General features: G+C 36.2%; 2 protein-coding genes across 6 annotated transcripts; one reads left to right on the top strand and one right to left on the bottom strand.

Moving 5' to 3' along the window:
- The first annotated feature begins 4,902 nt into the window (after positions 1-4,902).
- On the top strand, positions 4,903-7,581 carry LOC113060353 (gap junction epsilon-1 protein). The gene is made up of 3 exons (XM_026229217.1): positions 4,903-5,243; positions 5,864-6,046; positions 6,962-7,581. The coding sequence occupies exons 1-3, from the start codon at positions 5,205-5,207 to the stop codon at positions 7,355-7,357; spliced, it is 618 nt and encodes a 205-aa protein (XP_026085002.1). The 5' UTR covers positions 4,903-5,204; the 3' UTR covers positions 7,358-7,581.
- A 316-nt stretch (positions 7,582-7,897) lies between these two features.
- hivep2b (HIVEP zinc finger 2b) lies at positions 7,898-27,101 on the bottom strand. Of its 5 annotated transcripts, none has more exons than XM_026230066.1 (9): positions 26,934-27,101; positions 19,867-19,953; positions 17,722-17,811; positions 13,357-17,572; positions 13,094-13,236; positions 12,826-13,001; positions 12,655-12,750; positions 10,642-11,345; positions 9,771-10,205 (listed from the first exon to the last, which is right to left on the bottom strand). In XM_026230066.1, the coding sequence occupies exons 4-9, from the start codon at positions 17,299-17,301 to the stop codon at positions 9,771-9,773; spliced, it is 5,499 nt and encodes a 1,832-aa protein (XP_026085851.1). In that variant the 5' UTR covers positions 17,302-17,572; positions 17,722-17,811; positions 19,867-19,953; positions 26,934-27,101. The 5 variants fall into 5 exon arrangements, with proteins under 5 accessions (XP_026085855.1, XP_026085854.1, XP_026085851.1 ...); XM_026230068.1 differs by lacking the exon at positions 26,934-27,101 and adding an exon at positions 20,065-20,245; XM_026230070.1 differs by lacking the exon at positions 26,934-27,101 and having other exon boundaries at positions 7,898-10,205; positions 13,133-13,236; positions 19,867-20,056.
- Between the last annotated feature and the right edge of the window lie 231 nt (positions 27,102-27,332).

Consider the following 27,332-nt stretch of genomic DNA (forward strand, 5'->3'; position numbering starts at 1 on the left):
TACACACTTAATTCATAAACAAGTGCTCATAACAAGTACTTCTTGTCTTTGTTGAGAAGTGATAATTACACTAAAAATATATAGAAACAATTTTCACTGATAAATTGCTAGTAAATTTCACAATAAATTACAAAAAAATAGCACTAAATAAATGTGAAATTTTGATGTAGAAAACTGAAACAGTATTTTCTTAAAGAAACACTGGTTATATTACAACAATCAATTTGATAAATATATATAGTCTAAGTCAAATGACCTCTTCAAAGTCTTCCGGAAGTGATGTTTTATTGCACTTGGCAATCCTCTCAACAATTTTTACAGCTTTTTTTGTCTTCCTTTGTGACAGTGACCATCTGGAGACTCTGGAATAACCCTGTTACAACATTAATGTCTGCCATATCCAGCAAATGATATATGATAGTATCATATATACAGATACCAATAACTTACGTAGAATAACTAAAGAGAACCCTCCTTTCAAATTAGATTAAGAATCACTCATAAATATGTTATTGTTCCAATGCAAGCAATTAACAGTGATAGATCAGAAAGATGAATGTTGGTGGAGTCATTGCCATCTGTAGGATTTTCCATGAAGGAATGTAATGCGCCGAAGCAGGAAGGAGCACCAAACCAAATGAGAACAGAGTAACATAACAGAGGCAAAATTCCTGTTGTTTGATCCAAAGACTTTGATAACTGTTTCCAAGGCCATTGGTTTGGTTCCCATAAAAAATGCATGAACTGATAAAATATATAACTTGCATGCAGTACAAGTTGCATTGGATAAAAGTGTCTGGCAAATGCATGAATGCAATATAAAACAATTTTGCAATCAAAAAAAGTATTTGCTTTTCAACTATGTTAAATGACCTGCTGATTTAGCGTTCTGGTCTGATGTTAATTTGTGTACTAAACAAATAACAGCTTTTGTAATAAAGTGAAAAATAATGCATATCCAAGAAACTCCAAGGCCAAAATATTAACACAATAAAACATTATTTTCTCTCAAAGCTGTAAACAAAAATGTTACGTCAAACTCAATTCTGGAATGCATTTATGTTATGATAGTAGCCTAAATGCCACTCATTTTTTTGATGCACTTTGAATATAACATGCTTATGCATGAATGGTTAATTTTCATACATTTGCTTAGGCCCTAATACTTTGTTACCAGTTCTTGTGACATAATCTGTACTTCACATGAGTTTCTAAATATACTCACGAATGTCCACAGGTTCTCATCTGCCAATATGTAGGACAGTCTCACAAAAATATGAATGAAATTATATGGAAATAAAGAGCCGATAAATGATTACGTACAGTATCTATACTTTCCAACAGTTGCAGTAAAGTAAATATATGGACCGTGCAATAATTTGTAAGTTTTTTTGTCTAACCTCACACCATGTATAATGACATGCATCTTAAAATACATACAGTAACACCACATGAATGCATGATGTCAAAGCACAAAACAAGAATTATGGATCTACTTTATTTGTGAATGTGACAAAATGTCATTGAGATTAATCTGTCTAATCCACCGCCTGCATGTCTTTGTCTCTGAGCTCTTGATGTTCTTCAGACAGTGTGTCTGTGACCGTCTCTTCTGTGAAGTTGAACTCTGTGTTGACCGGTTGCTCACCATGTGGCGTCGGATGGTGAACGCTGTGGCAAGCTCCTGTATCCGAGCTTTCTCTGCCTTCAGGTTGGCGAGCTCTTTGGTCAGCAGCGTCGCATCTGCGGGAGACTGACAGCTCGGTTCAATGGGGGCATTCGGATCTTGAGTGACTGCTTCTGTTGAGATTGTTACTTCATGTTTAGGTTCTGCAACTTCCTTGTTTCCTCAGTATTAATAGCCTCAGTAGCAACTGAGTTTTCGGCTCTAGGATGTTGGGACCCGTGGAGCTTCTCATACAGGGGTTTCCTCTCATCCTGAAGCGCTCTACACAGATTCTCCAGTTTCTGGGTCTTCAGGGCGATAAGTTCAAACTCCTTCTCCTTCAGCGCTTTCTAGATGAGAACATCTTGATCAAATTAATCTGTATCTACTATTAATACTCAGCAATACTATCTGGATGAAGATTCATGCTCTTGATTCTCACTGTACAGCTAGTTGTTAAATTCTTAAAAATTAAGGTTCCTTGTTTGTGTCTGCATGAAGAACCTTTAATATCAATGGAACCTTTCCGTTGCACAAAAGTTTTTTTTTTTTTTACAGTGGAAAAATTTCTTTAGATTAATAAATGGTTAAAAAAGGGTTCTTTTAAGAATTAAAAGGTTATTTGGAGTACCTGATAGTTCACTATATCCTACAATATTGATATATGGGATATGAACTGAGCTACTTACATCTAAACCATATCAATGAAAGCTTTATTACAGCCATCAAAACGGGATTTCCAGGCCGTTGCCACCTTCTCTAACTTTTTCATCTTCTTTGCCATCTGAAAGACAAACCAACATCTCAACAGCAGACATACAGCAATCTGCTTAGTGATGTTTTTATTTGTTTGTTTTTATTATTTCTTATGTACTATGTACATATGTTGTATTAATAGATTGAATTGGCTTTTATGTTATATATGACTGTTTATAGGTTTCATTTAATTTAAATTCAGTTATAGTTTAGTTTTAGTTTTTATACATTTCCATTTAGAAATTGTAGTGCTTCAGCTTAAACTTAAGCAACATTCCTAATTTATGTTTAGTTTTAAGTTTTTCACCTAAATCATTTTAAATTTATTTCAGTTTGTTTATTTTTATTAACAGAATTCAGACTTTTTTCAAATGACAGAAAGGGTTTGATTTCTTTCTTTGGGTTTCATTTATTTTTATTTCAGTTTTATTTTTAGTTTAGTTTCAGTTTTAGTTTTCCAGTTAGTAATTTTAATTTTAATAAATTTTGTTCTGTCTTCCAGTTGAGCTACACTGAACCTTCATGAATTTGAGTGCGTTTCCATTCCTCTTGCACTGATATTTACAAGGATTCATCAGACACACACCGTACTTTAACACAGAAACTAAGCACATGTGCTGTTACACTGAAACATGCTTTTCAACACATTGATATATATTTACCGTTAACGTATGACACTCAAAAATGCATTCAAACCACTTCACATAAATCTTTTTTTTGTTTTTAAACTATGAAGACAGTGAAACATTAACATTGTTAAGCAAAGTTTAGGAGCAGAAGCTCTCAGAGCGGCTGGAGGCAGACAGACCTCAGAATAATCAGGAGGGACCGTCCAACACACTGAGATTCAAGTCATGTTCTGCAGATTGAGAATATCTGCATGAATTCTGTCAAACACTGTTTGATTGTTGTGAAATCTGTAGATATGAAATAGCAAAATAAAAAATATTTTTTTTCAAAACAAACTAGAGAATTTTAGAATGTGAATATTATAATAGGAAATTGTAAATCTCATCAAATGTCAAGAACTCCAAGTCTATTTTGGGGAATTCCAATTTTCTTTTTTTTTTTTCTTTTTGCATTGTGAGATTAGTTGTAATTGTATAAAATGTGTTTTTCAGCATTTACAGATGTTTTGTATTTTCCCCCGTTTTAACAACAACTACAGTACTTAATTATAACTTAACATTTATGCTGATTGTAAATTAGATTATAATATGCAATTGCGAATCTCATGAAATGTCAAGATCATGTCATATTTCAATTCATATATATATATAAAATGTGAGAGATCGTCTGAAAGCTGAATAGATAAGGTTTCCACTGATGTATGGTTTGTTGTGATTGGACAATATTTGGCCATGGTACAACTATTTGAAAATCTAGAATATTGAGAAAATCACCTTTAAATTTGTCCAAATGAATTCTTAGCAATGCATTTTACTAATCAAAAATTAAAGTTTTTATCTACAGTTACAGTTATTATATTTACGGTAAGAAATTTACCTAATGTTTACATAATGTTTAGATATTTATTTGTTTATTGATTGATTGATTGATTAATTTTTTTTTCTTGTGTTGTGGGATTTGTTGCATGACAACTAAGCATATTTTCTAACCATTTTCCATTACTGTCATGTAATAAAAACTAATTATCATGAAAAAACATATAATAATATTATAAAAACTGTATAAAAAGAATCAGGCAGCATGGTTTGGTATTATACATTTAGTTGATGCTGATTAAAAAAAAATACTATTTTGCAGTAACGTGCTTAATTATGATGAAATAATGTAACATTTTAAAGTAAAGTAACAATTTAAAAAGTCTTTCCAAATAATTTGGAAAGTATGCATGCACAGTTAGCAAAAAACTCCAACATCTCCTTAAAAACTTGTTCATTATACAGTCCACTGCAGCTCTAACCAATGCTCTGAGTCTGAGCAGCACAGATATTCTGACCAAGCCTACATTAATCTCACTGTGAAAAGGCTCTATCGGCAGAGATCGGCTCTCAGAGCAGCATGTTTTCAGGATCGCACAGTTTGACCCTCAGTTTGCATGGAATTGCACTGGATCGTGTATGAAAGCCACACGGGAAATGCTGATCTTCCATTAGTGATTTCATCAGATTTTACCACGCAGAGACAGACAATTGCTTCCCATGAGGTCTTGCTTTATGCCTGATTAAATGAGGACAAACTGTCCACTTGGGCTCAGGCTGGTAAGTTTACAAAAAAGAATTAAATTCAATATATATTTATTTTTTGTTTGTTTATTGCGTTTCCACTGAACTTGAAAATGCTACATGCAAAAATAACTGTATTTAAACATGCATGTGTGCACATGCATGCAGCTTCAGAAGAGGCATAAATGATAGGTTGTTTTAAAAACATTCTCAAGCTTGTTTTGAAAACATTAGCTGCTGCATTTGTTTTTATTCCTATGTTTAAGTTGTTTCTTTCATTTCACTTGTAAGCCTTACGTTTGTTGTTTTTGTTGTTGTTTTGTTGCCCCTTTATGCCTCAAATGCCATCAATGTTTTTTTCTGCTGATGTAGTTGAATGGGGATAATGTGTGAACCACATGTCCAGTCCTTTTGTTTTTTCCTTTTTGTTGTCTCTCTGTACATCGTGGGTAAATGGAGGAAGGTAGAGCAGGTGAAAGGGAAATATGCAGCACAGGTCAACAGGAGCAGCAGCGTTTGAGCAGAAGGCAACAGGTCTGAAATGAAGGCCAGGCCTTACAGAGTAATCCAACTTAAAGAAAAAAGAAATTATCATGTCCTTAAACTACATCAAGAACTTCTATGAGGGATGTGTAAGTAAGACAGTGTGTGTCCGTTTCGTTTTTATTTTATTAATTTCCCCCGGATGTTTCATTATTTTTGTGGCAAAATCAAGAATCACATTATTAGGTTTTCTGCATTTTTATATATTTTGTTTTAATGGATGCTTCATATCATACAGATATTTTTATAAAGTTTTAGTGAACATCTGATTTCACCTGTTAGGTTTGATGGTGGTCATAAAGCAAGTACTGTAATTTTGTGCATTTCAATGTACTTTTGTATTTAAACGCTAGTAACGTCTGCTGGTCAAAACTCTGTTAATGCTATAAACATAAATAAAAACTACTTTTACAAACACATAGTAAAGATTTTATTAAAAGTATAATCTATTAAATGCAACTGGTATATTTAATATATGTGGATAATCAGAGACTGCTCTTCCTTTTTATTATGTGTCATTAATAAATGTACACAAACAAATGCATTAAACTGACCCTAGATCAGGTAATATATATATATATATATATATATATATATATATATATTGAGGATTAAAAATGTATGCGGTTGCTTTAAATAATATTGTTTTATGTATGTTCTGACGTACCTATTTTGTTTTATCTTGTTTGATTCATATTCTTTTTTCTAGCTCCGGCCTCCGACTGTGATTGGTCAGTTCCACACCCTGTTTTTCGGCTCCGTGCGCATGTTTTTCCTGGGCGTTCTGGGATTTGCTGTTTACGGGAATGAGGCCCTTCATTTCAGCTGTGACCCCGACAGGAGGGAGCTCAACCTCTTCTGTTACAATCAGTTCAGACCTGTAACGCCGCAGGTAAAGTTGCAAAAACATCTTAAGTTAAGTAATACAAATGGAAAGCTTTAACTGAGTGTGAGATTTTACAAGTTTTTTATAAGAACTAAAGATACAGTTTAAATGTTGTAATTTTATAATTAATATTTTCTATTGGCCTCAATTATTTGTACAATCTTATTATTGTTTTATTTTAAACTAAATGTTGAAAACCAATTAAATACCTAAAAAAAATAAAGCTTCAGTAGGTAACTTTTGTAAAAATATATGTTTTACATATTTGTTAAACCTGTCATTATGTCCTGACAGTAGAATATGAGACAGATAATCTGTGAAAAAATCAATCTCCTCTGGCTCCTCCCAGTGTCCTATTGCCATTTGCAGTTACAGACCGCTCCCGGTAAGAAACAACCAATCAGAGCTGCGGTCCGTAACTTTTTGTTTGTGTTCAAAATGTAGAAAAATGTATATAATAAGCGAGTACAACATGAATCCATTTTCCAAACTGTGTTTTCAGCTTGTCCTGAATCACTAGGGTGCACCTATAATAAGTGTTTATATTCGGACTATTTTAGATTGCTTCGGGGGTACCGCGGCGGAGTAACCCAGTACCTTTGTGATTCTTCATAGACATAAACAGAGAGAAGTAGTTCCGGCTACGATGTTCTTCCGCAAGACGCAGCAGTTCTGTTTATTAACCGCTAGAGCGTCAAAAGTTACCGACTGCAGCTTTAACATATACTTAGCCACTCGTCACTTTGACTTTTTCACTTCTAAGATTTTTATGGAAATCATGACACATGTAAAAGTTTAAGTTTAAGTTAAGATTTGAAAAATAAAAATTTTAAAAGAATCTATTTATTTTTTTATTGCTAGTTACAAAAATAGCCCTTGCTTACGAAATATTAATAGGGGAAAACTTTTTTGTTTTTGCAGGTATTTTGGGCCCTGCAGCTAGTGACGGTTCTTGTTCCAGGGGCCGTATTCCATCTGTATGCGGCATATAAAAACATAGACCAAGAGGATATTCTGGAACGACCAACATACACAGTGTTCTACATCATTTCTGTACTGCTACGGATCGTCCTGGAGGTGGCTGCATTCTGGCTCCAGAGCCGTCTCTTTGGGTTCCTGGTTCATTCGCTGTACTTCTGTGATGCCAGTTCACTGGACAAGACATTCAACTTCACCAAGTGTATGGTACCTGAGCACTTTGAAAAGACCATCTTCCTCAGTGCAATGTACATTTTCACCATTATCACCATGATTTTGTGTATGGCTGAGATCTTTGAAATCCTCTGCAGAAGGCTGGGCTATTTAACACATCAGTGACCAGCTTAAAAATAGCACACAAAAGAATGCAAATGTAAAGAAATGTGTACATTTTTTCATATAATCAAATTGCATGATCGCATGCCTTCCATCCAGGTTTTTTTTATATTTTTTACTTTACTGTGAATGAAACACTGTGAGAGGCAAAAATAAGTGTTTGTAAATATTTTGCACAATAATAATCTACTTTTCATTTGACTTATTCTCTAAAATAATCAATGACTTGCCTTGTAATGCTTTTTTAATGAAACATTACTGTCTTGTGCATTACTGTAAATGTATGTTTCATTACAAATATTAAATATCCAATTAAACTTTTAACAGAATTATGCTTATTATAGAATTTCTTATATAAAATATTGCAAAAAAGTATATGAGAATGTGCTAAAGTATATGGTAAAGAAGTACAAAATAAAATCTGGATTTTTAAAAACATTAGCGATGAAAATATATTTACTTATTTCTCTGGTTTGTTTATTATTAATATGCATATATAATTTTGAGATAAGAACACTGTCGACAAGTTTTTATAATAGAACTTTAATTTATTTATTTTTTTCTTTTTCTAAAGGACATCTTGTAATCAGAGTAAAACAAAAACAAACAATTAAATAAGAAGAAATCAGCTGCCTTTATGGGCAAAACAAAAGAAATATTCATGAACTTCTATAAATGATGATCAGTCCATAAGATAAATAACAGTTGTCATTTCTAAAATGCCATAAATTCAAACTAGATACCTCAAAATCTTTAATATGTAATACTGTAAACATGATATGAAAGTTCCTTCAGTATAAACTCAGTTTAACTTCACCATCTCAGCATTTTTAAATACTCAGACTATTAATATAAATACAATAAACTGCCTGCTACTTCATATGATATACGTATGTTTAATATGAGATAGCACTTATACCTTCTTTAAAGACATTTAAAATGACTTAAGCTAAAAATTCATACATTCAAACAATCAGACAGGTTCACCAGACAAGACCCTTTCATCTGATGGCGAGAAAAACCTGAAAAAGCAACTATCCCTTCATATATACAATTCATTTTTGTTTACTTCAACACAAGCCACTCTTCAAACGTAATTACAGTACAGGATAGCGATGTGTGTATTTGGGTAAATATGAATGTGCGTATATGTGTGTATGAACACGTATGTGTAAGTGCACATATAATTGACTTAACAGTGACTGGAATGTTGTGCCATATGATTAATTCAATGAAAATTCATTTAAAAGAGCTTCAATATTGATGACACGGCATTCAGTCTATCAGCTCGCTAGAAAGTGCTTCGAATAGTCATCTTAATGCACAATACTTACCACTTTTTATATAATAATATGATGTTATATGCAGATCTATTCTATTAAAAATGCCTTCTAATGACATTTATTTGCTTAAGTGCAGAAAAATCTAAAAGTTAAATAAAGGAGGCGAGGTATGATACAATAGAAAAATACTATACGGTGGAGAAGGTTTAAACTGTTTAAAGAATTTATCAACAAATTTGGGTTCATAATCTTGAACGCACATAATGCAATTAAGTTATAAAGGTGCCAGCAAAAATATACAACAGCATACAATGCAATGTCATAGCACAGATTAATGCAAACTTTAACGTAAATAATAATTGCAATCTCAAAAAGCAACCACGGTACTTCATATTAGTTCAACTTAATGACCACCACTATTGTTAAGTGCATGAACAGGGTACATCGAATGACCTTCTCTCATCAACGGATATGCAAACATCTTCTTAAAAGGCACAAGCAAAAGTCAAAGACAATTTCAGTAAGAACGGCGACTGGTATTTTGTATTATAATTGAGAAGTAATGATGCACTTTCAGTCCTGTGAAACTCAGAATTATAGTTTTCACGAAATATTGATATAATTTTCTTGCATGTATTGTTGCATATATGCAGCTTGTACATGTTCATAGTTGTAACTGATATGGCAGGAGAATATGGCATATGCATTGACCATAAATGCCAAATGTTTTGCATATTCTATGTATAACGTTTCTGCCTATGTTTCCAAAACTCCTTGGTTAGACGACAAAAACACATCTAAGCAAGTTTGATTTAGTGCATCTTTGCCTTCCGCAATCTCAGACTGCAAGGGGGCGCTAAGGGTCAACTACTGAGCAAGTTAGTTAAAGTTTGTTAAACTTGGCATGTTTACAGCAGCTACCTGAATAATAACACATCCGGGTTAATGGCAAAGACACTTAAAGGTAACTCTATCGCCCCCTTGAGTACAGAAGTTTGCTACCGCCAGTGCAACACAAGAACCCACGTAATGTATGTTGAATGCAACCACTGAATAAGTGCATAAAATATGTTTCTGGTCTGAGCTTGAATTTAAGATTTCCTTCTGAATGCGATTATATAGTGCTTACAAAGTCAGCTTTTAGGCAGTTTCTCAGCTGCATCTTTAGATGTGATACTGAGGGATGCAATAGCTTTTACACAGATGTAGACGCTCTCCTCCTTCTTATCGTCTTTGCTAGGAAGGCCAGTAGAAGAGGTTGCTATTTCTCCTCTGCAGGCCACTCCAGGATCTGGGACAGAGGCTGAGGTCTGGCCGGAACTTTCTGTTTCTAATATGTTCCCCTGTGGAATTGATGGGAGCACATTTCTCTCCCCAGCAGCACCAGAAGTTGATATGGTGGGAATTCTTATCCCGCCAATAGGGTTCATCGGAACAGGTGTTGGCACCTGTCCTTGAGAGTGCAAAGGCAAATGGCTGAAGATGTCTGGCTGCAGGGTTGTGGACAGATCTTGTCTGCTGCATAGGCCGTCAGGAACATACAGATTCTGAGGAGTATCCCCTTGATCCTGAAAGAAAAATCAATGTTGTTCTTGATGCTGACTGAATTGTGGTATGTAAACTATTCTCAGATAATTAAATAAAGTCATCAGGTTTATACTATCATGCCATTAAGGCTTGGCACCGAAATTGGCTGTATAGCAATATTTTATCCTAAAATTCTGGCTTTATATTCTTTATGCAGATTTTATTCTATACAAAGAATGCGTATAATGACCATGGCGTTAATATTTTACAATTGATGAGGTACACTTTTGTCTCCAAAAGCAATGGATAAAATGCAATGTGCCTTCCTGTAGCTCAATCAGTATCAGTAAAGCAATGCCAAGGTCATGGGTTAAATTCCAAGGGAAAGCAAGACTTGATTGTGTACCTTGAATGCATTATGTGTCGCATTGGATAAAAGCATCAACAAAATGCATAAATGTACATTTAAAAGCATACCATATCGGTGTCTAAGCGCACTCCGATGACTGGTTGAAAGGGAGTAGCTTGAAATCTCACACTCCTTCCCTGATCCATGAGGGTCCTGTGCTGATAAGACCCCCTCCGTGGGGACACGGCCCTGAGCACCCCTTTTTGTCGACCCAATGGAGACTGCGCTCGTTGCCTCGATGGGTACAAACCTGTAGGTCTTACAGGTGACAGCTGCCGGATAGGTGAAAAATTCCCTCTGATGCTCAGATCTCTCCTTGGAGATATGGCTCGTAAAGGAGATGAATCACGGCTTGACAAAAGGTGATGTTGTGGTGAGAGATCTCCTTTTGGGGACATGTACCTCTGGCGAGGTGAATCCCAGCAAGGCGTCAGCAGCTGAGGTGGGCAAGGCTCAGAGGAACTACTTGACTGCTCAAAGGTCAGATCATCATCAGTACTTGGAGAAGAAACTCCAAGCTGTTCCTTGGGTTGATTACGGCTTGGGTCAAAGTGTTTAGGGAGACAGCCAGACAGACATAGCTTGTTGACTGCATAGGACTGAGGACTTGTGCTTCTGGACAATGTTTTTGGTGTAGAATCACCATCACATTCATCATCTTCATCATCATCTTGTTCATCCTCATCAACGCCATCAGAATCTTCCACATCTGAGAACTGATGTTTAACAGTTGTTTCCACTGGCATGATGCCTAAGGACTTCTGCGTGTCATCTACACAGGCAGTAAAAAAGAGAAAAAAATGTAATTAGTGTATTGTTCTAATGTTTAAAGGGTTCATATGATGCGATTTAAATTTTTCCTTTCTCTTTGGAGTGTTACAAGCTCTTCGGGCATAAAGAAGATATGTCAAGTTGCAAAGACTGAAGTCTCAAATCCAAAGAGATATTCTTTATACAAGTTGAGTCAACCATTCCTACCTAAAATGCCTCGTTCTAACACACCTCCACATGTCTTCATCACGATTTGCATAACACCGCCCAAATGTTAAAGCAAAGAAAGAAGGTGTAACTTCAGTTCTCGCTGTTGCCGCTGGAGCCATGTTGTGGAGACACTGTGTGTTTCATTGTGAAAGCTAAACTACTTTGTTTGGCCTTCCAAAAAAGGTCACAACTAGAAATCAGTGGTTAAGTTGTATCTACAACACTATTTCAGAACAGTTCAACCCAAATATTCAGATGTGTGCAGTGCATTTTGTGGAGGAGAAGGACTGCTTCTTGTGAGAGTAGCCTACAATGCCGGCATCTGTTTCTATAATGTGGGGCAGTTCCAACTTTGCAAGGATGGTCTGGCTCTTCTGTCTCACAGTCTATAAGTACGTTGCCACTGATGATTCAAATGTGAGTTTTGAGCAGTGTAGAGCGGCGCTTGTTTGTCGTTTCTCTGATCACAAATGCAACCATTGTTTTATGTTTATGCAGCACAATATGCGACACATAAAAAGACAGTATGAGTCATTATAATCCATACTTATGTCCCCACTGGATGCAACAAATGCCTCATTTATAATTGGTTTTATTGTTTTTGTCTTGTCGTGCCGGGACACACGGCATCACAATATGGTAAGGGGCATAATATTTCTGTCACATGCTTGAGGTATTCAGCCAATCACAATGCACCAGATAGCTGGCCAATCAGCGTACACCTCACTTTTCAAAATGATGAGCTTTGTAAAAATCTATGCGTTTCAGAAAGGCAGGGCATAGAAAAGCAACAATAATGTACATTATGTGGAAAATAATGTGTTTTTTGAAACTTAATCCACATAAAAACATTGCTCTACACTAAATACACAAAATAATGTTCTTTTTAGCAACATCATATGACCACTTTAATCCTGAAGAAAAAGTAGTTTTCTTTAATGAAAAGCATTTACTTAATAAATGATATCCTACACGATTTTTAAATACTGTATATAGGGATGCTAACACCTTGCTACTAATAAATGTAGTTACACTTAACGCCTTACTACTTGTATTAGCTATGCTACTGCCCAGTGTTGCATAATTAGTAATGTTCCTACCAGTGTCCTCTGTATTGTCCATGGCTGTGGGTGAAACTCCAAGTTCAAGGCATTTTTTCATGTGAGCTTTTGACTTCATATGCTTGGTGAGATTCCCTAAAAAACATAGGGGTTATTTTTCTATCCCAATCTTTTGTAATCATGCGTGAAGGTAAATATGATAAAACCAACCTTTAGTTTTGAAAGCAAAGTTGCAGCACTTGCAGATGTAGGGTCTCACATCTGTGTGCGTCCGTATGTGTTTCTTGAGCATGCTTGGCTTCTTACAACGAATGCCACACTCTTCACATATATACTTTCCCCGACCACGTCCTCTCACGTACACATATTCCTCATTGGACTTATAACTGATAGAAATAAACAACCAGAACATTCCATTATGATGCATTGCTACAGTCACATATGAACATCAGCATTATCAAAAAGTACATATACATACCCTCCTTCAAAAATCTTCACACGCACTGGTTCTACTTGCCGTATAGTGGATGCAGCATCCTCTCGTAAAGATTTGCACCTCTGGCTAATGTCTCTTAGCCTCACGGCCTGTTTTGTATCTTCCTCTCTGTAGTCCAGTGTAACCTGCAATAATACAACAGACCTTATGCAACAGATGGCTAAATAACATTGGCATCAACATACAGGTGCATATAGCACAGCAGCAATAGGCAAATCAGCAAAAACCAACAACAGATAACATACCTGTTCTTGTTTCAGTCTCCAGGGGGTGGAGGTCACAAGTAGTCCTGGTTGAAACATGCTAGCGATTGAATAAATAGCATTCTGCCTGCTCTGTTTGGATCGGAAAAGAGCAAGAACCATCCCAGTGCTAAGATCGAGTGGGTTAGGGTTATGGCATTTCACAAACCATGAGGCATACTCTGAGATATTTGCAGCTGTTTGGGTGCTATTTGGCTTAGTGGAGTTGAGATAGCACCAGCTCACACAAGTAGTAGTGTGAAGACCTGGAAACTTGGAGAACAGTAAAGCACCAGTGATTGCCGAGGGCACTGCACCTATACTAGAACCAGGATGATTACTAGCCATTATGTGTTCAGGTGTTGGATTTGGCTCCATTGTAGCAGCATCTTGAGGAAATCTTGCAGAAGATGACTCTGGATTGCTGTAAAAGTCTCGGCTGGGCTCATCCATATCTACCTCCTCAGTGGGCTTACATGGATCTGAAGTGCTTTCTGATTTGAAAGCTTTCTTGGGACTTTCTTTTTCAGCTTCAAGATTTCCTAGCTCCACAGCACTAAGCTCTTCAACAATCTGGCCATACATTTTCTCGTCTTTGACTCGTTTCTGCTGCTTCACTTCAGTTAAAAGTTCAGTGCTACTTGCAGGTGAGAGCATGCGTTTGTTTGCTCCACCACTGGGAGCCTCTGTAGTTGAGATGGTTTTGGAGGTTAATGATAGAGGTATCCCTGTTTTTAGCTTTGCTGGTGATGCCTGAGGGCTGCGCAGTAGTCGGCTAGGGTGCCCTGATATTGGAGATAGTTCACAACCTACGTTATTTTGTGCCGTGACAATGGCAAGACTTTGACAGGAGGTTTGATCTATGTAAGAGATAGGATTCTGTGTTTGAGAATCCAGAATATGAGATATACTAGTATACGTTACGTTCCCGTAAGATGGTACTTGCATCTGAATTCTTACAGGAACTGGCAAACTGGATGCACTTTGACTGGCTAATACTTGCTGAGCTTGTGAAAGCACTGCTATCGTTGACAAAACATTGCCTAAACTCTGGGAGCAATCTTCTTGGGGTTTTCTTAAGCTAATATAAGATTCAGTTACCCTGGATTCTTCAGGTTCTTTCTTAATAAAAAGCATTACGCTATCCATATCATAAACATTGCAAACATTGGGTTTAGCATACTGAGATGAGGATTGGACTGGGCTATATTGTTTGAGTTGGGGAGAAGGACCACCAGAAATCAAAGTGTACCTCATTTTCTCAATGGATCCCTCAGGTGTAAACAGTTTGCTTGGAGAGGTTGTTCTCTTGCTCATTTCATCTGAGACTGTGCCGCCTTGCATCTCAGGTTCACCACTTAATGATGCCTGCCTAATCAAGAAGGCCCTTCTACGCTCTTTAACCTCCTCTTGCCGAGATGTAGATGGAGAAAGACTACCATAATCAAAAGACTTGCTTCGAAATTCTGGAACTTCTGAAAGTAAATTATAAGGTGTCTGCTCTGAAGCAGAACGTCTCATCTCTCGGTGATGACTCTTTGAAATTCCTGGTACAGATAAGAACTCCAAAGGCTTATTAAACTCATCTGGGTTGGATTGAGACACAAGGTTAATGTTTTCCTCTCTGTCAAGGGACTGGGAAAAACTTGAGCTGTGAGACAAATTGCTATCTTGACTTGGGCTTCTGGAAAGACTAGTGCAAGCGGATTCAAAACTAGATTCCCCAGAAGAGCATTCCATCTCTGCTAATCTCAAACGTTTCTTTTTGGGTGGTAGTTTTTCCATTGGAAACTGCGATAGGGTCTCACTCCTCTGTGGCCACTGGAACTCTTCAGTATGCTTTTCCCTTTGCTTGACCCCTACTTCCGGAAGTTTTTCCGGTCTGTCAGGCTCCACAGTTACTCTGATCTCTGGAACTTGGATAGTAGACTGAGATGTTGGCTGCTTAGTCATGTGAAGCTTTTGGTGACGGAAACCACTGCATCCCTGTTGCCAGTCTGCTCCTTCTGTTCTGTGACCCTCCATGCTGTGTTCCTTTTCCATGAATGGGTAAATGGCGATTGTGTCTAAGGGATGTAATTTAACATCAGCTGATTTTTCTGAAGAGTTTAGCCAGTTTAGTGAATTTGTGTGCTGTATGACAGAGATAACATTGCTGCCCGTCCTTCTCTCAGTGTCAGAAAAGGCAGTATCTAAAGTAGTCGGCTTTGTCTCAGTGTCCTCGGAGTATCCAGAAGGCTTGTCTTGCACATGAAAGTCATCTTCCTCCAAGACATTTTTGTCTTTTCTTCGTTTCCTTGTGGAAATTTCTGATAAATGGCTTGGAAAACTGGAACACGACTCAGTTTCTTGATAATTTTCAGCACCCAATTTGGAATCATCTACACTGTGAATTTTTAAGTCTGATTTTAAGCTACAGGCCAGATGAGAGTAGCAGTCTGATTCTGTGTGTCCTTCGTTAGCTGAGTGCTCAAACGCAGCTTGCCGCATTAGTCTTCTCATACCCATTGTGCCCCGGTAGGGGACATCAGCACCTGTCATTCTCTCATCAAATGAGTTACTGCTTCTTAGCCCTTGTGGTGTATTCAGATTCGAATTAGATGAGGTTGGAAGAGAATTACTGCGCAAGAATACACTACTCTCTGAAGCAGTTTCCAGAAGGTCAGCGCTATGGATTTGACATTCTTGGTAACCTTCCTCTTGGAAGGACTCTGAATGAATTTTTATTGATCGGACTATGTCTTTCTTGCTTCTGTGAATGGAGGAGTCTGCGTCAACGGGAATTATGCCTTTGTTCAGTGTAATCATGAAGCTAGATGTGGCTTCATTTATGTCTGTCATGCAGGTTTGTACAGTGATTGACTGCTTTGGCCTGGTTGTTGGCCTATAACATTTCCCGAACATAATTTCTTGATATGATTTGGCACTTGCGTTCGACTGGTTCAACTGTTGCTCAGCACTCTCAGAACGCGAGAAGTATCCAGAATCAGTGCTTCCTTTACTGTATGAACTGGGCAGAGAAAGAGACTGGTCAGAGTCTTGATGTTTCTTCTCCGAAAGACGAAGTGCCAGTCTTTGCTTGGTGGTAGAAAACTCAACCATCTGGTCCACCTGAGCAATAGCAGCAGGTGCCATCATTTCCCGGAATTGCCATAAAGATACTTTTCCTGATGAGCCCGTTTCCTTTTTGAGTGAAGGTTGAGCAGAAACATCGGCTTCCTTTTTTGCCAATATACCCCCTTTTTCTTGCACAAAACCCTCTGTTTCTTTGATATGGCTTGTGGTATGTGAGGGCAAGTCCTCCACAACTTCTTCATCAGTGTCACTGCTCTCCTCAGCATCAGAATGCATTTCACCTTCTGCTACCACCAACTCTTCATCAATATGCTTGCTGTCTTGTTCTGAAAATGAAACCAGTCCTGCTTTTACTGCATGGGTGTGAGATTTTCTGTGTTTGTACAGGTTACTCTTAGTTTTAAATGAGAAACCGCAAGGAATACACGGATATGGTCGTTCGCCAGTATGAGAACGGATGTGCTTCTTTAGTACACTGGGTTTGGCACAAGCTCTCCCACAATACTGGCATACATACTTCCCAGTCTTAACCAACTTCTGCTCCTTTTTGAGAAGGCCCTCTGACAGCAGCTCATGTTCCGATTGAAGATATCGTTTGTTTGGGAGAGAAACGTTCTTCCTCCTGAGCTGGATGTGACACTGTTCTCTAGATTTTGAGGTAAGAATATTTTCTGAAGCAAGGACCTGTGACTCCACACCAGGAGATGGACTTACAGCTGGGGTCTGGGGTTGCTCCACAAGTGTTATTTTGTCCTCTGAGCCAGAGGATTGGCCTCTTTGGGTCATCTCAGATGGCACATGTTTTTCGTCATCTTTGAAACTGATAATCTGTTTGGGACATTGCGCTTCATCTGAGGTTTTAACAGCCTCCATGATAAGGATTTGCTATCTACAGTTGCTGCATTACCTTTAGTTTTAACACAATGAACATCATCTTGTTTCGATGAAGTTCCTTTTTTAATGTGGATTAATAATCCTTCAGTGCTTTAAAGAGTTCGCTGTGATTGTACAGCAGTCAGTCCAACAGCATCATTTTCAAAATGGTGAAATAATAATATCCATACGTTTAAGAGCATGTTCAGTCAAGTTGTTTAAAAATGGTTTCTATCTCTATATGCATTTTTGGGCACCACTTCCAAATTGTCTGCAAACAGAAGAAAAAAAAAAAAACACGTTTTCAGTAAATAAATTCAAATGTTTTGAGTATAGTGAAGAATAACTTGAAGATTAATAAAATGCTGGTACAGTTAAGTACAAAAGTCATTTTCAAGCCAAATTGGCCCATAAACTCACCATGCCCTGAGTAGAGTGTTTCTGAAGGCAGTCTGCCAGCATCATCTCTATCTTTCTGAGGTTTGTGATTGATGTGAAGGTCGTCTCAAACTGTAAGGTCAGGAATTCCTCCATTAGAGAATTAACCAAACTACAAGTACAACAATACACAGGTGGGCATAATGTAATTCGGTTCTGTGACACCATCAATCATTCTGCACTATAATCTGTATTTGGAATGTTGTTTTTTCTATTCAAAGGAAACTCTTGCATTTGAAATAAAAACGTTAAAAAAACTAAGATAACAAAGCACTAATCCTGAAATATGAATGAAGATCGACTGAATAATATAGACTACCATTCTAAAGTTTGAGGTCAGTAAATTGTTTTGAAAGAAACTAATACTTTTATTCAGCAAGGATGCATTACATTTATTAAAATAGTGACAGTAATACATTTATAATGTTACAAAACACTTATATTTCAAATAAATCTTGTTCTTTTTAACTTTCTATTCATCAAATAATCCTGAAATTTCTTTTTATAATTTTCACAAAAATATTAAGTAGCACAAAAGTTTCCAACATTGATAATAATAATAATGATAATAATAATAATAATAATAATAATAATAATTTTAAAAAAGTTTCTTGAGCACCAGATTGGCATATTACAATGATTTCTGAAAGATCATGTGAGACTGAAGACTGGACTAATGATGCTAAAAATTAATTTTGCCATGACCGGAATAAATCACATGTTTAAATATTTTAAAATAGATCAGGTTATTTTAAATTGTAATAATATTTCAGTTTTATTGTGTTTATGATTAAGTAAAAGCATCCTTGGTGAGCATTTAAGACTTAATTCAAAAACATTGAAATAACTTATTGACCCCAAGTTATTGAATCTTATTTCATCTTCAGAAAAGCAATAAGGCACCATGCAATATGCCATTCATTTAGTGCATAAAAAAAAGTTACAAAACTAAAATTCTTCTGAATGATTTCATACTTGCTAGGGAAAAAGTGCTATGAAATCTGTTTTGAAAATGTTTGATGTAATGATGGATCCAAGTGTTTGAGATTCAGAAGATATATTGTAGAAGATTAAGAATCTGGCAGTGAAGACTAAAGACTAAATACTAGTAAATGAACCAACGAATAAACCAATTAATCTTCATCCATTATGCAATACAAATTTCTGACCAAATTATTAAAAGTTTAAATTGTATTGGTCAAATAAGTCAACAGGTATAGTGACACAATATTAAACAGACAATATTCCTACTTACACCACCTCTGCCTACACTCTTTGAAAAGATTAACGTCTGCATACATCAGAGTTTGTATAATGAGGTTACATAAGGTTATCTGGTTCAAACCTCTTAACTAGGACATTCAAACTCTGCAAGCAATTAGAGAAGAAATATCAAGCTCCGCCACGCTATAAAGTCTAAAACCGAATCTTGACATGGTCTACAATGAAGTCAAATGTTTCCCAGGGGTCGAGTTAGTGTCTAAACAGCCTGTCTGTCAGAAGATAGTGAGCAGAGGAGAGAGCTGATGTAGGAATGATAAAACACAGTGATCATTGTGCTTTTTTCAAGGTCAATCTCAATCCTGCATTGTCCTCAACACATTTGAGGAGAGATATGGTGGATAAATCTGCCAGAGGCTAAAAGCACCTTTAAAAACTGGGCTGATAAGTTAAATGTGTCAGTATTCAGAGACGAGTCAATAATCGCATGAAATCTGTAACTTGATGCTATTTCATCATTTAAGAACAGCAGCGAGAGTCTGCAAGTGTACAAGTTTGACCTTCAATCATCCTTAAGATGATCAGATATGCATCTGCATTAATGCATCTACAACAACAACAACTGGCACAACATGTCAAAACCAAAGGCGGGAAAATATGACCAGACTCAAGAGAATGTCATTACGTCATATATCAGCCCCCCTTGGCATCACTTCCCAGCAGGATGCCTGGCTTCTCATGAAATACAGCAGTGTTGTGTCCTAAAACTACAGCAGGAACAAAATGTATAAAAGAGCTTATCATGCTTCAAAAAAGCAGAGCAGTCAAGGACTGACTTTGACGAGCCCTCTGCTTTTGAGTCCGAGTAAGACATACAACAACAGTGATTGCCATCAATCCACAAACCTGGTGTCCAAATTCAGCCTTGTCCGATGTCTCCAGTCAAATGCAGATGTTCTCATAATTCCTGCTTCCAGTATTAATGTACATCACCTTCAAGAAAAGACAAATGTGCAGGAATTAGTCTCAACAGTCAACCATGTCTTGCTCAATGAGAGTACATTAGAAGAGCTACAGATGTAAGCGAGTCACCACAGAAAATACCTCACTGAGACGCGTATCCAGGAACAAAAATAGAAAAGGGGCCCAGTGAAGGGTTATGCAACGGCCCACATTTGAGGCCACTTTAGCATCAGCGCAAGAAGTAGTGAATGGCCGTGCTGCTTGAAAAGGAACTGGAATCAAGAAGGTTTAGCATAGAATAAAGCATTAATCCTAAACTGCACTGAAGTAAAAGATTCAAGATATGTAAAAAATTGCAAAATATAGCAGAAATAGTAAGTAGAATGCTAATATAAACACAGCACTACATACAACTGGGATTGAAAGTCCTGATAGATGACATATTAGTCATGTAGCTCGTGACTGTGATAAATCAGCAGCATCTTAAAAGCACCATAAAGTCATAACATTCAGTGATGCACATTATTACAGAACAAAGTTTTTCAGCAGCATTGGTTTCAGGATTATTTTTCCTACTCATTTTTCCCATAGGAAATTTTTTAAAGTCTTCGTTTGAGTTATAAGCCACGAATCAATCCAACGAGGAGATCCACAACATAAACTTTAATTTGAGGCAAAAATTGTCTGAAAATTTGACTGTAATAAGGAGAAGAAATACAATCCCATTAAGCATTGCAAATGACGGAATAAAAAACAAATAATGGTGAAATATAAAATAATGGATTTAAAGATGTTGATTTTATATTAAAACAATGTATTATAGATTTTGTTTTGTTTTGTGATTTGAGAGCTTGTCATTCAGTTCTTCATGGAAGTGGACATATCTTTTGCTGTGATTTGCTTGTCGTAATTATCTGATCGATGGAGATTTCTTTCCAGAATCATTGGTCATGTCGTTTTTCACCAGGAATTAAGCTGTTTAATTATTATTAAAAATAATTAGCATATACCGTCGATTAACAATCCCAGAGCTCACAGTAGCTCCATCTTTAAATATTTGTAAATTATGGTAGAAATATACATACTGTATACATACTGTATATCAAGGTGGTAAATCCTCACTACTTCTCGATTGGTCTGTAACCTTGAACTTTCAGCACAATTCAATTTACACCACTAAAAATATTTGACCTGCCGTGACTATCATCTTAAGTTACAGTGGGGGAAGACAACTGTGTTCTGCATTAGAGGAGCGGAGGGGGTCAGATAACATAATACACTACAGATTCGGTCTTTGTGTTGTAGTTAAGTAACATTAGAGTCCTTTTACAAAAGCCAGTGTCACTATCACTATTGCTCATTTTGCTCAGTGCTGGTGATTTGATCAAACTCCAAAACCTAAGTATTATATTTTAGCAAGCAACTTATTTTGATTCCCCACATTTTGCATCTTTTTAATTGATTTACATTACAAAAAAGGAAAGGAAAAAAAAGTTAAATCCTCAGTTAATTTGTCTTGTTTTCCAGTACAAATATCTCATTCTTAAATCAAGATGCATTTATTAAGAAGCACGTATGACATAAAATATTAAATTATGTTTTCTGAAAAATTAGTTTAATGTTAAATCAAGGGGGGAAATATATTCCAGTTGGGTAAGAAAAATGTTTGCTTTCCATTTGAATTAGTTTATTTTTCAGACCCCATTGGAAAATTTTTATCTTTTAGGTTTTTTAAGGTTAAACACAATTCATACGGTTACATCATTTTGGAAAACCCACTTAATTTTGAAGCACAATTATTTTTCTGAAACACAATATCAAAATTGAGTGATTTTAAGCTAAAAATATGAATCCTTCAAATCTTGAGCCTTTTTCTCACGTAGTATTTTTCACTTTTGTTATGTACAAATATCTACATTCTTAAATCAAAATGCATGTACTTAAGAAGTACATTTCTTGATTTAAGAATGTAATTTATTGATATTTGTATAGTAACATGATAAAATACTTGCTAAGAAATCCTACTTTGCATTGTGTAATTGCCTTCCAATTGAGAATAAAACAAGGCAGAGAAATCCCATATCCCATATTTGCATTGAAAGAGGAAAGCATGCTATATCAACACAAGCAACAACACATAAATGTGCTTAAATCTCACGTAAAACCCTTAAGAGACACCCTAGCAATAGTGCAGCATGTTTCGCATGGGCAACTACCACTCTTGAATAATGATATTTTGCTGAGTCAGGAAAGCTGTGTAGACGTCAGGTTTATCAGATATGTTCTCTACAGAAGCAGTCCTGGAGATCACTTTATTTACTTTCACAGAAAGCAGTAATGCATCATAGTGACACGAGCAGCCAGCGGAGGAGGAACGTTTGCACGCTATCAAATCACATGCAAATGTGGAGATTTCCACTGGTCAGCAAACTCCTGTGCCTTAGACAGTGGAAAAGCTGAGCAGCGGTATGGAGCCCCCTCTGGGACAGACCATCATATTTATAGACACAAGAGACTTGACCTTCGGTGCTTGTGGAGGATCAGCCATTTCAGGGATGTTCCACAGTATACTTAATGCAGAATACAGAAAGCTGCAGTGCCTTGTGCTCGCTCTCTCTCTCTCTCTCTCTCTCTCTCTCTTTCTATATATATATATATATATATACTGTGCATGTCAGAGTCTGTTCTGGGAGTCAGAAACCAGTGGATTGACCCCTATGTTTGCCTTACCATTAGTTTGCATTGTTGGGCTCATTAACTATGCCATTTTTTTAGTTAAACTGGCCTTTTAGTTACGCTAAAGATCAAAGGTGTTCATATACAGTACTTAGACAAATGCTGGGACTAGTTATGCAAATGTTTAATGTTTTTGGAGACATTTCGAATGTTCACCAAGCCTGCAATTATTTGTTTAAAAATGTTTTATTCCTGATTGTTTATCATTCTTCCAGTCTTCAGTGTCACATGATCCTTCAGAAGTCATTCTAATATACTGATCTGCTGCTTAAAAAATATTTATATCTATTATCAATGATGAAAACAGCTTCTCTGCTTAATATTTTTGTGTAAGCAATAATTTTTTTCTTTTCTTTCCGGTATTCTTTGATGAATAGAAAATTTGGAAGAACAGCATTTATTTGAAATAGAAATCTTATGTAACAGTATGAATATCCTTACTAGTCACTTTTGAACAATTTAATTCATCCTTGTTAAATAAAAATATTCTTTTATATATATAACTTATTTTGCATGGCATGATATTTACATATTTGAAAAATCTAACATCCTCTGGTTTACTGACTAATCATCATCAAGTATGTGCAGATTCCTATTAGACAAGTTTGATAATGGCACTAAACGTGTACCATATGCAAATAGCCTTGATCTGGAAATTACACTGTAAATGCCACTCACCACGCATGTGCTGTGCAGAGATAAGAAATGTTCCCATGGCAACCAAACGACTATTCCTGCTGCGTTTCACGTTCTTTGTCTCACATAAGTGGGTATTCAACAGGCCAACAGGCATCTTCAAGTAACTCTCCTGCACCTGTGACATCACATGCTCTGCTAGAGGCCCTTACACACAATCACTGCACACAACAGATGGGAATCAGGAAAATCACATGCATCCTTTACCAGGTAATGTGGGAAGTTTGATATAAAGCAAAAATTTTATGGTTTTACTCCATTTACTGTAGAAAAAAAAAAGATATTTAAAAGGATTGTTCATTCCAAAATGAAAACTGTATTTTTATTTTATTATTTATTCAGTGAGTTCCATGTAGTTCCAAACCTGTATGCTGCTATATTTTCCATATATGGAATATCAATTTTTTTTGAAGAATATTCAAATGGCTTTTTAATAGAAACCAAGTGCTTAAAGAAGAAAACAGCGTTAAAGTAGTCCATATCTGCAGCTTTGTGATTTGAGGAACAAACTGAATCTTAAATCTCAAAACAAGTGTGTTGCATGTGATTCACTAATTTATGTATGTGGAATGGAGAATATATTTATTAACTAAAAAAGACTTAAAATTTCAGCCGATTCAATTAAGTCAATAAAGTATTTGAGTCTTGTGGACTTCAGGAAACTATGCTGTACAAATAATTTTTCAGTGTTGTAAGATTATTACAAAACTTTAAGATTATTGGAGTATGTTTTACAATAAAATACAATTTCCATTTCAAAGTTTCACATTTAATTCAATGTACTACTTGCGTTTTTTTAATATATATAATTGTGAAATTTACAAGCAATCTGTGCAAGTTTTTGCTTTCAGTGTACAGTGTAAAATGTAATTTTTGAAGTTAATAACACAAATATTATTGTAGTACGTTTTAAAAGAAAATGCTGTTTCAGTACATCAGCATTTAATGTTTAATTCAGTGTACTTCTTGAAGATTCTCAAATTATTTCTGAAATTTAATGGCAATTTCTGAGTGAAAATTGTTTCTACACCACATTTTTGTTTTCAGTCTACTGTACTCTGTAAAATTATTTTTCAAAGTTGTAAATAAAACAGAGATTATTGTAGTATTTTTAAAAGAAAATCCTATTTTGAATTTTATGTATTACTTACAGATTCTTTGTAATTATTAGTGAAGTTTATCAATTTCTGAATGAAAATAGTTTCTACACCAAATGTTTCTCAGTGTATAGTGCACAAGCCATATAGACTCCAGTTATGAATGGTGATTTTGGTTTGTTTTACAGGTCTGGAGCAAATGTCAGGATTTTTGGGCGTTCTACTTCTGCAAAGCAACGACTGTACGTTTCAGTTCTAACTGTGCATCTTCCCACTCTTTCTCCGACTAGAGAAGGTCACAAGCTTCAGTTTTAAAATAAACGCCTTGAGTTTCTCAGTGTTAGATGAACAGTGTTCTCTGATCACCATGGCAACACATGCTAAGTGCTATTTCACAGTGAAAACTAATGATGAATGAGCTTCACTTCAAGTGTGTGAGACAGACTAGAATCACACAGAATCACGATCAGAAGCATTAGAACATGTCTAGATAGAGTTAATGCATATCAAAACATACCCATACAAGCTCTGTTGACCAATGCCAACTCCAGTGACTAATATATATATTAGTCAATATATATATATATATATATATATATATATATATATATATATATATACAGTGCTTTAAGTGGCCCAAAAGAGGTGTCTTTACTCTATTATAGGCACACAAAAAAAACTCCCCTCAGGTAAAAACAACTATATTGAAGGGATTTTATATACAGCAGTCAACAAGCAACCTTAATAATAAATCCTTTTATTAGATTGTGGATTTGCTTGAGCTAGAAAGAACTACTGAACATAAATAAAATGTGCAAAAGGATTTTGAAAAAATACCCTTAGAAAGATCTACTGCATTACTGCATTCAAACTTCCAAACTGACTCAAATGATTCGCAAACCAGCTCCGAACTCCTGAAATGACTCAAATGAATCACGCTCCGAACTCCCGAACTGATTCAAATAATTCGCGATCCCCAAACTGAATCAAATGATTCGCGATTCCGCTTTTAACTCCCAAACTGACTCAAATGATTCGCGATCCCACTCCGAACTCCCGAACTGATTCAAATGATTCGCGATCCCCAAACTTACTCAAATGATTCGCGAACCCGATTTGAACTTCCGAACTGACTCAAAAGATTCGCAAACCCGCTACCTCCAGAACTGATTCAAATGATTGATTCGCGAATACTATACGAACTCTCGACTTGATTCAAATGATTCGCGATCCCACTCCGAACTCCCGAATTGATTCAAATGATTTGCGATCCCCAAACTGACTCAAATAATTCGCGATCCCGCTCCGAACTCCCAAACTGACTCAAATGATTCGCGAACCCGCTCCGATTTCTCGAACTGATTCAAATGATCCGCGAAGCTGCTCTGAACCCCCGAACTTACTCAAATGATTCGCGATCCCTCTCCGAACTGCCAAACTGATTCAAATGATTCACGCTCCATGATACTCCGAACTAGGAAGAATTAGGAAGCGTGCATTGTGAAGGGCGCTCTGAAAAGCGGCAGAAGGCAAAGGATTAAAGCCTCTACTAAAACAGATGTCCAAATGTACGTACTGGAACGCTAAAAGCACGTTCTGGGCCATGGAGAGGTGGTGGTATGCTCAATATATATTTGGAAGTGCGTACTGGCCCACTTAAAGCACTGTGTGTATATATATATATATATATATATATATATATATATATATATATATATATATATATATATATATATATATATATACACACCAAAAATTCATATGAACAAAAAATCCAAAGCGGTTGGTAGATTTCAGACAGTTTTGGTTTATACTAAATGTTTAAAAATAAAAAGTTTTAATCCTAAATCAATCCTACAGTAGATCCTTTTTGCATTCCCCAAAAAGCCTTTCAGTTAAACATTCTTGAAATAACATTTTTTTCCCTAATCTAAAGAACCCCTTTCAACTACAAAGAACCTTTTGAACAATGGGAAGGTTCCATGGATGTTAAAGGGATATTTCACCCAAAAATGAACATTTAACCATCATTTAGATATAGATAAATAAGATATTTTGAAACATGTTGGTAACCAAACAGTTGCTGGTAGCCATTGAATTAGTTTTTATTTCAGTACTATGGAGGTCAATGGCCAGCAACTATATTGTTACTGGATTCTTCAAAATATCTTCTTTTGTTTTCAACAAAAGAAAGAAATTAATTTGATAGTGAGTAAATGATGACAGAATGAACTATCCCTTTAAATGCTCTTCATGGAACAAGCATTCCAATAAAGAACTCTTGATTTTAAGAGTGTAATAGTCTCAGAATTGCTAAATGTTGGTCAGTTAAGCACAATTATGGGCAAAATGTTGGCTTAAATATTAAACTATGAGAGAGATATTCGAAAGGCCAATCCTAACCACATGCCAGGATGAAACACCATTCCCCTGCCATTACATTACTATGTTCATATCATAGTTTAGTTCAAACTCTCTCACCTGGCCAGATGTTCTCATTCAAAGCCACTGCTCTCCTTCAGGTCAGATTAAATAGTGCAGGTCCCATCCTCAGTGTGTGACTGCCAAAACTCCCATTTTACACTGACTTCTCTCCATTAGGCACAGCTATAGCACATTTACTCACTCACTAGAGCAGTATGAAGTAAGTGGAAAATGATCATGTTTCTTGGTATAAACATGTGAGTGTTGATTGGCTGAGGGCTGATGTCCATCACTGTGACAACACGCTGCTGGCAACAGAGGAATATACTCAGGGACAGAAATAGATTTCTGCTCACTCTGGAGCGCCACGATCCCAGCGCAGAGGAAGGGAGGGAAAGCCGGAGGGAATCTGAGATGGAAATGAACACAGACATAAGAAAGCAAGGACATTATTTA

This window comes from Carassius auratus, chromosome 42 (assembly GCF_003368295.1).
Source record: "Carassius auratus strain Wakin chromosome 42, ASM336829v1, whole genome shotgun sequence".
In the NCBI taxonomy this organism is placed as follows: domain Eukaryota; kingdom Metazoa; phylum Chordata; class Actinopteri; order Cypriniformes; family Cyprinidae; genus Carassius; species Carassius auratus.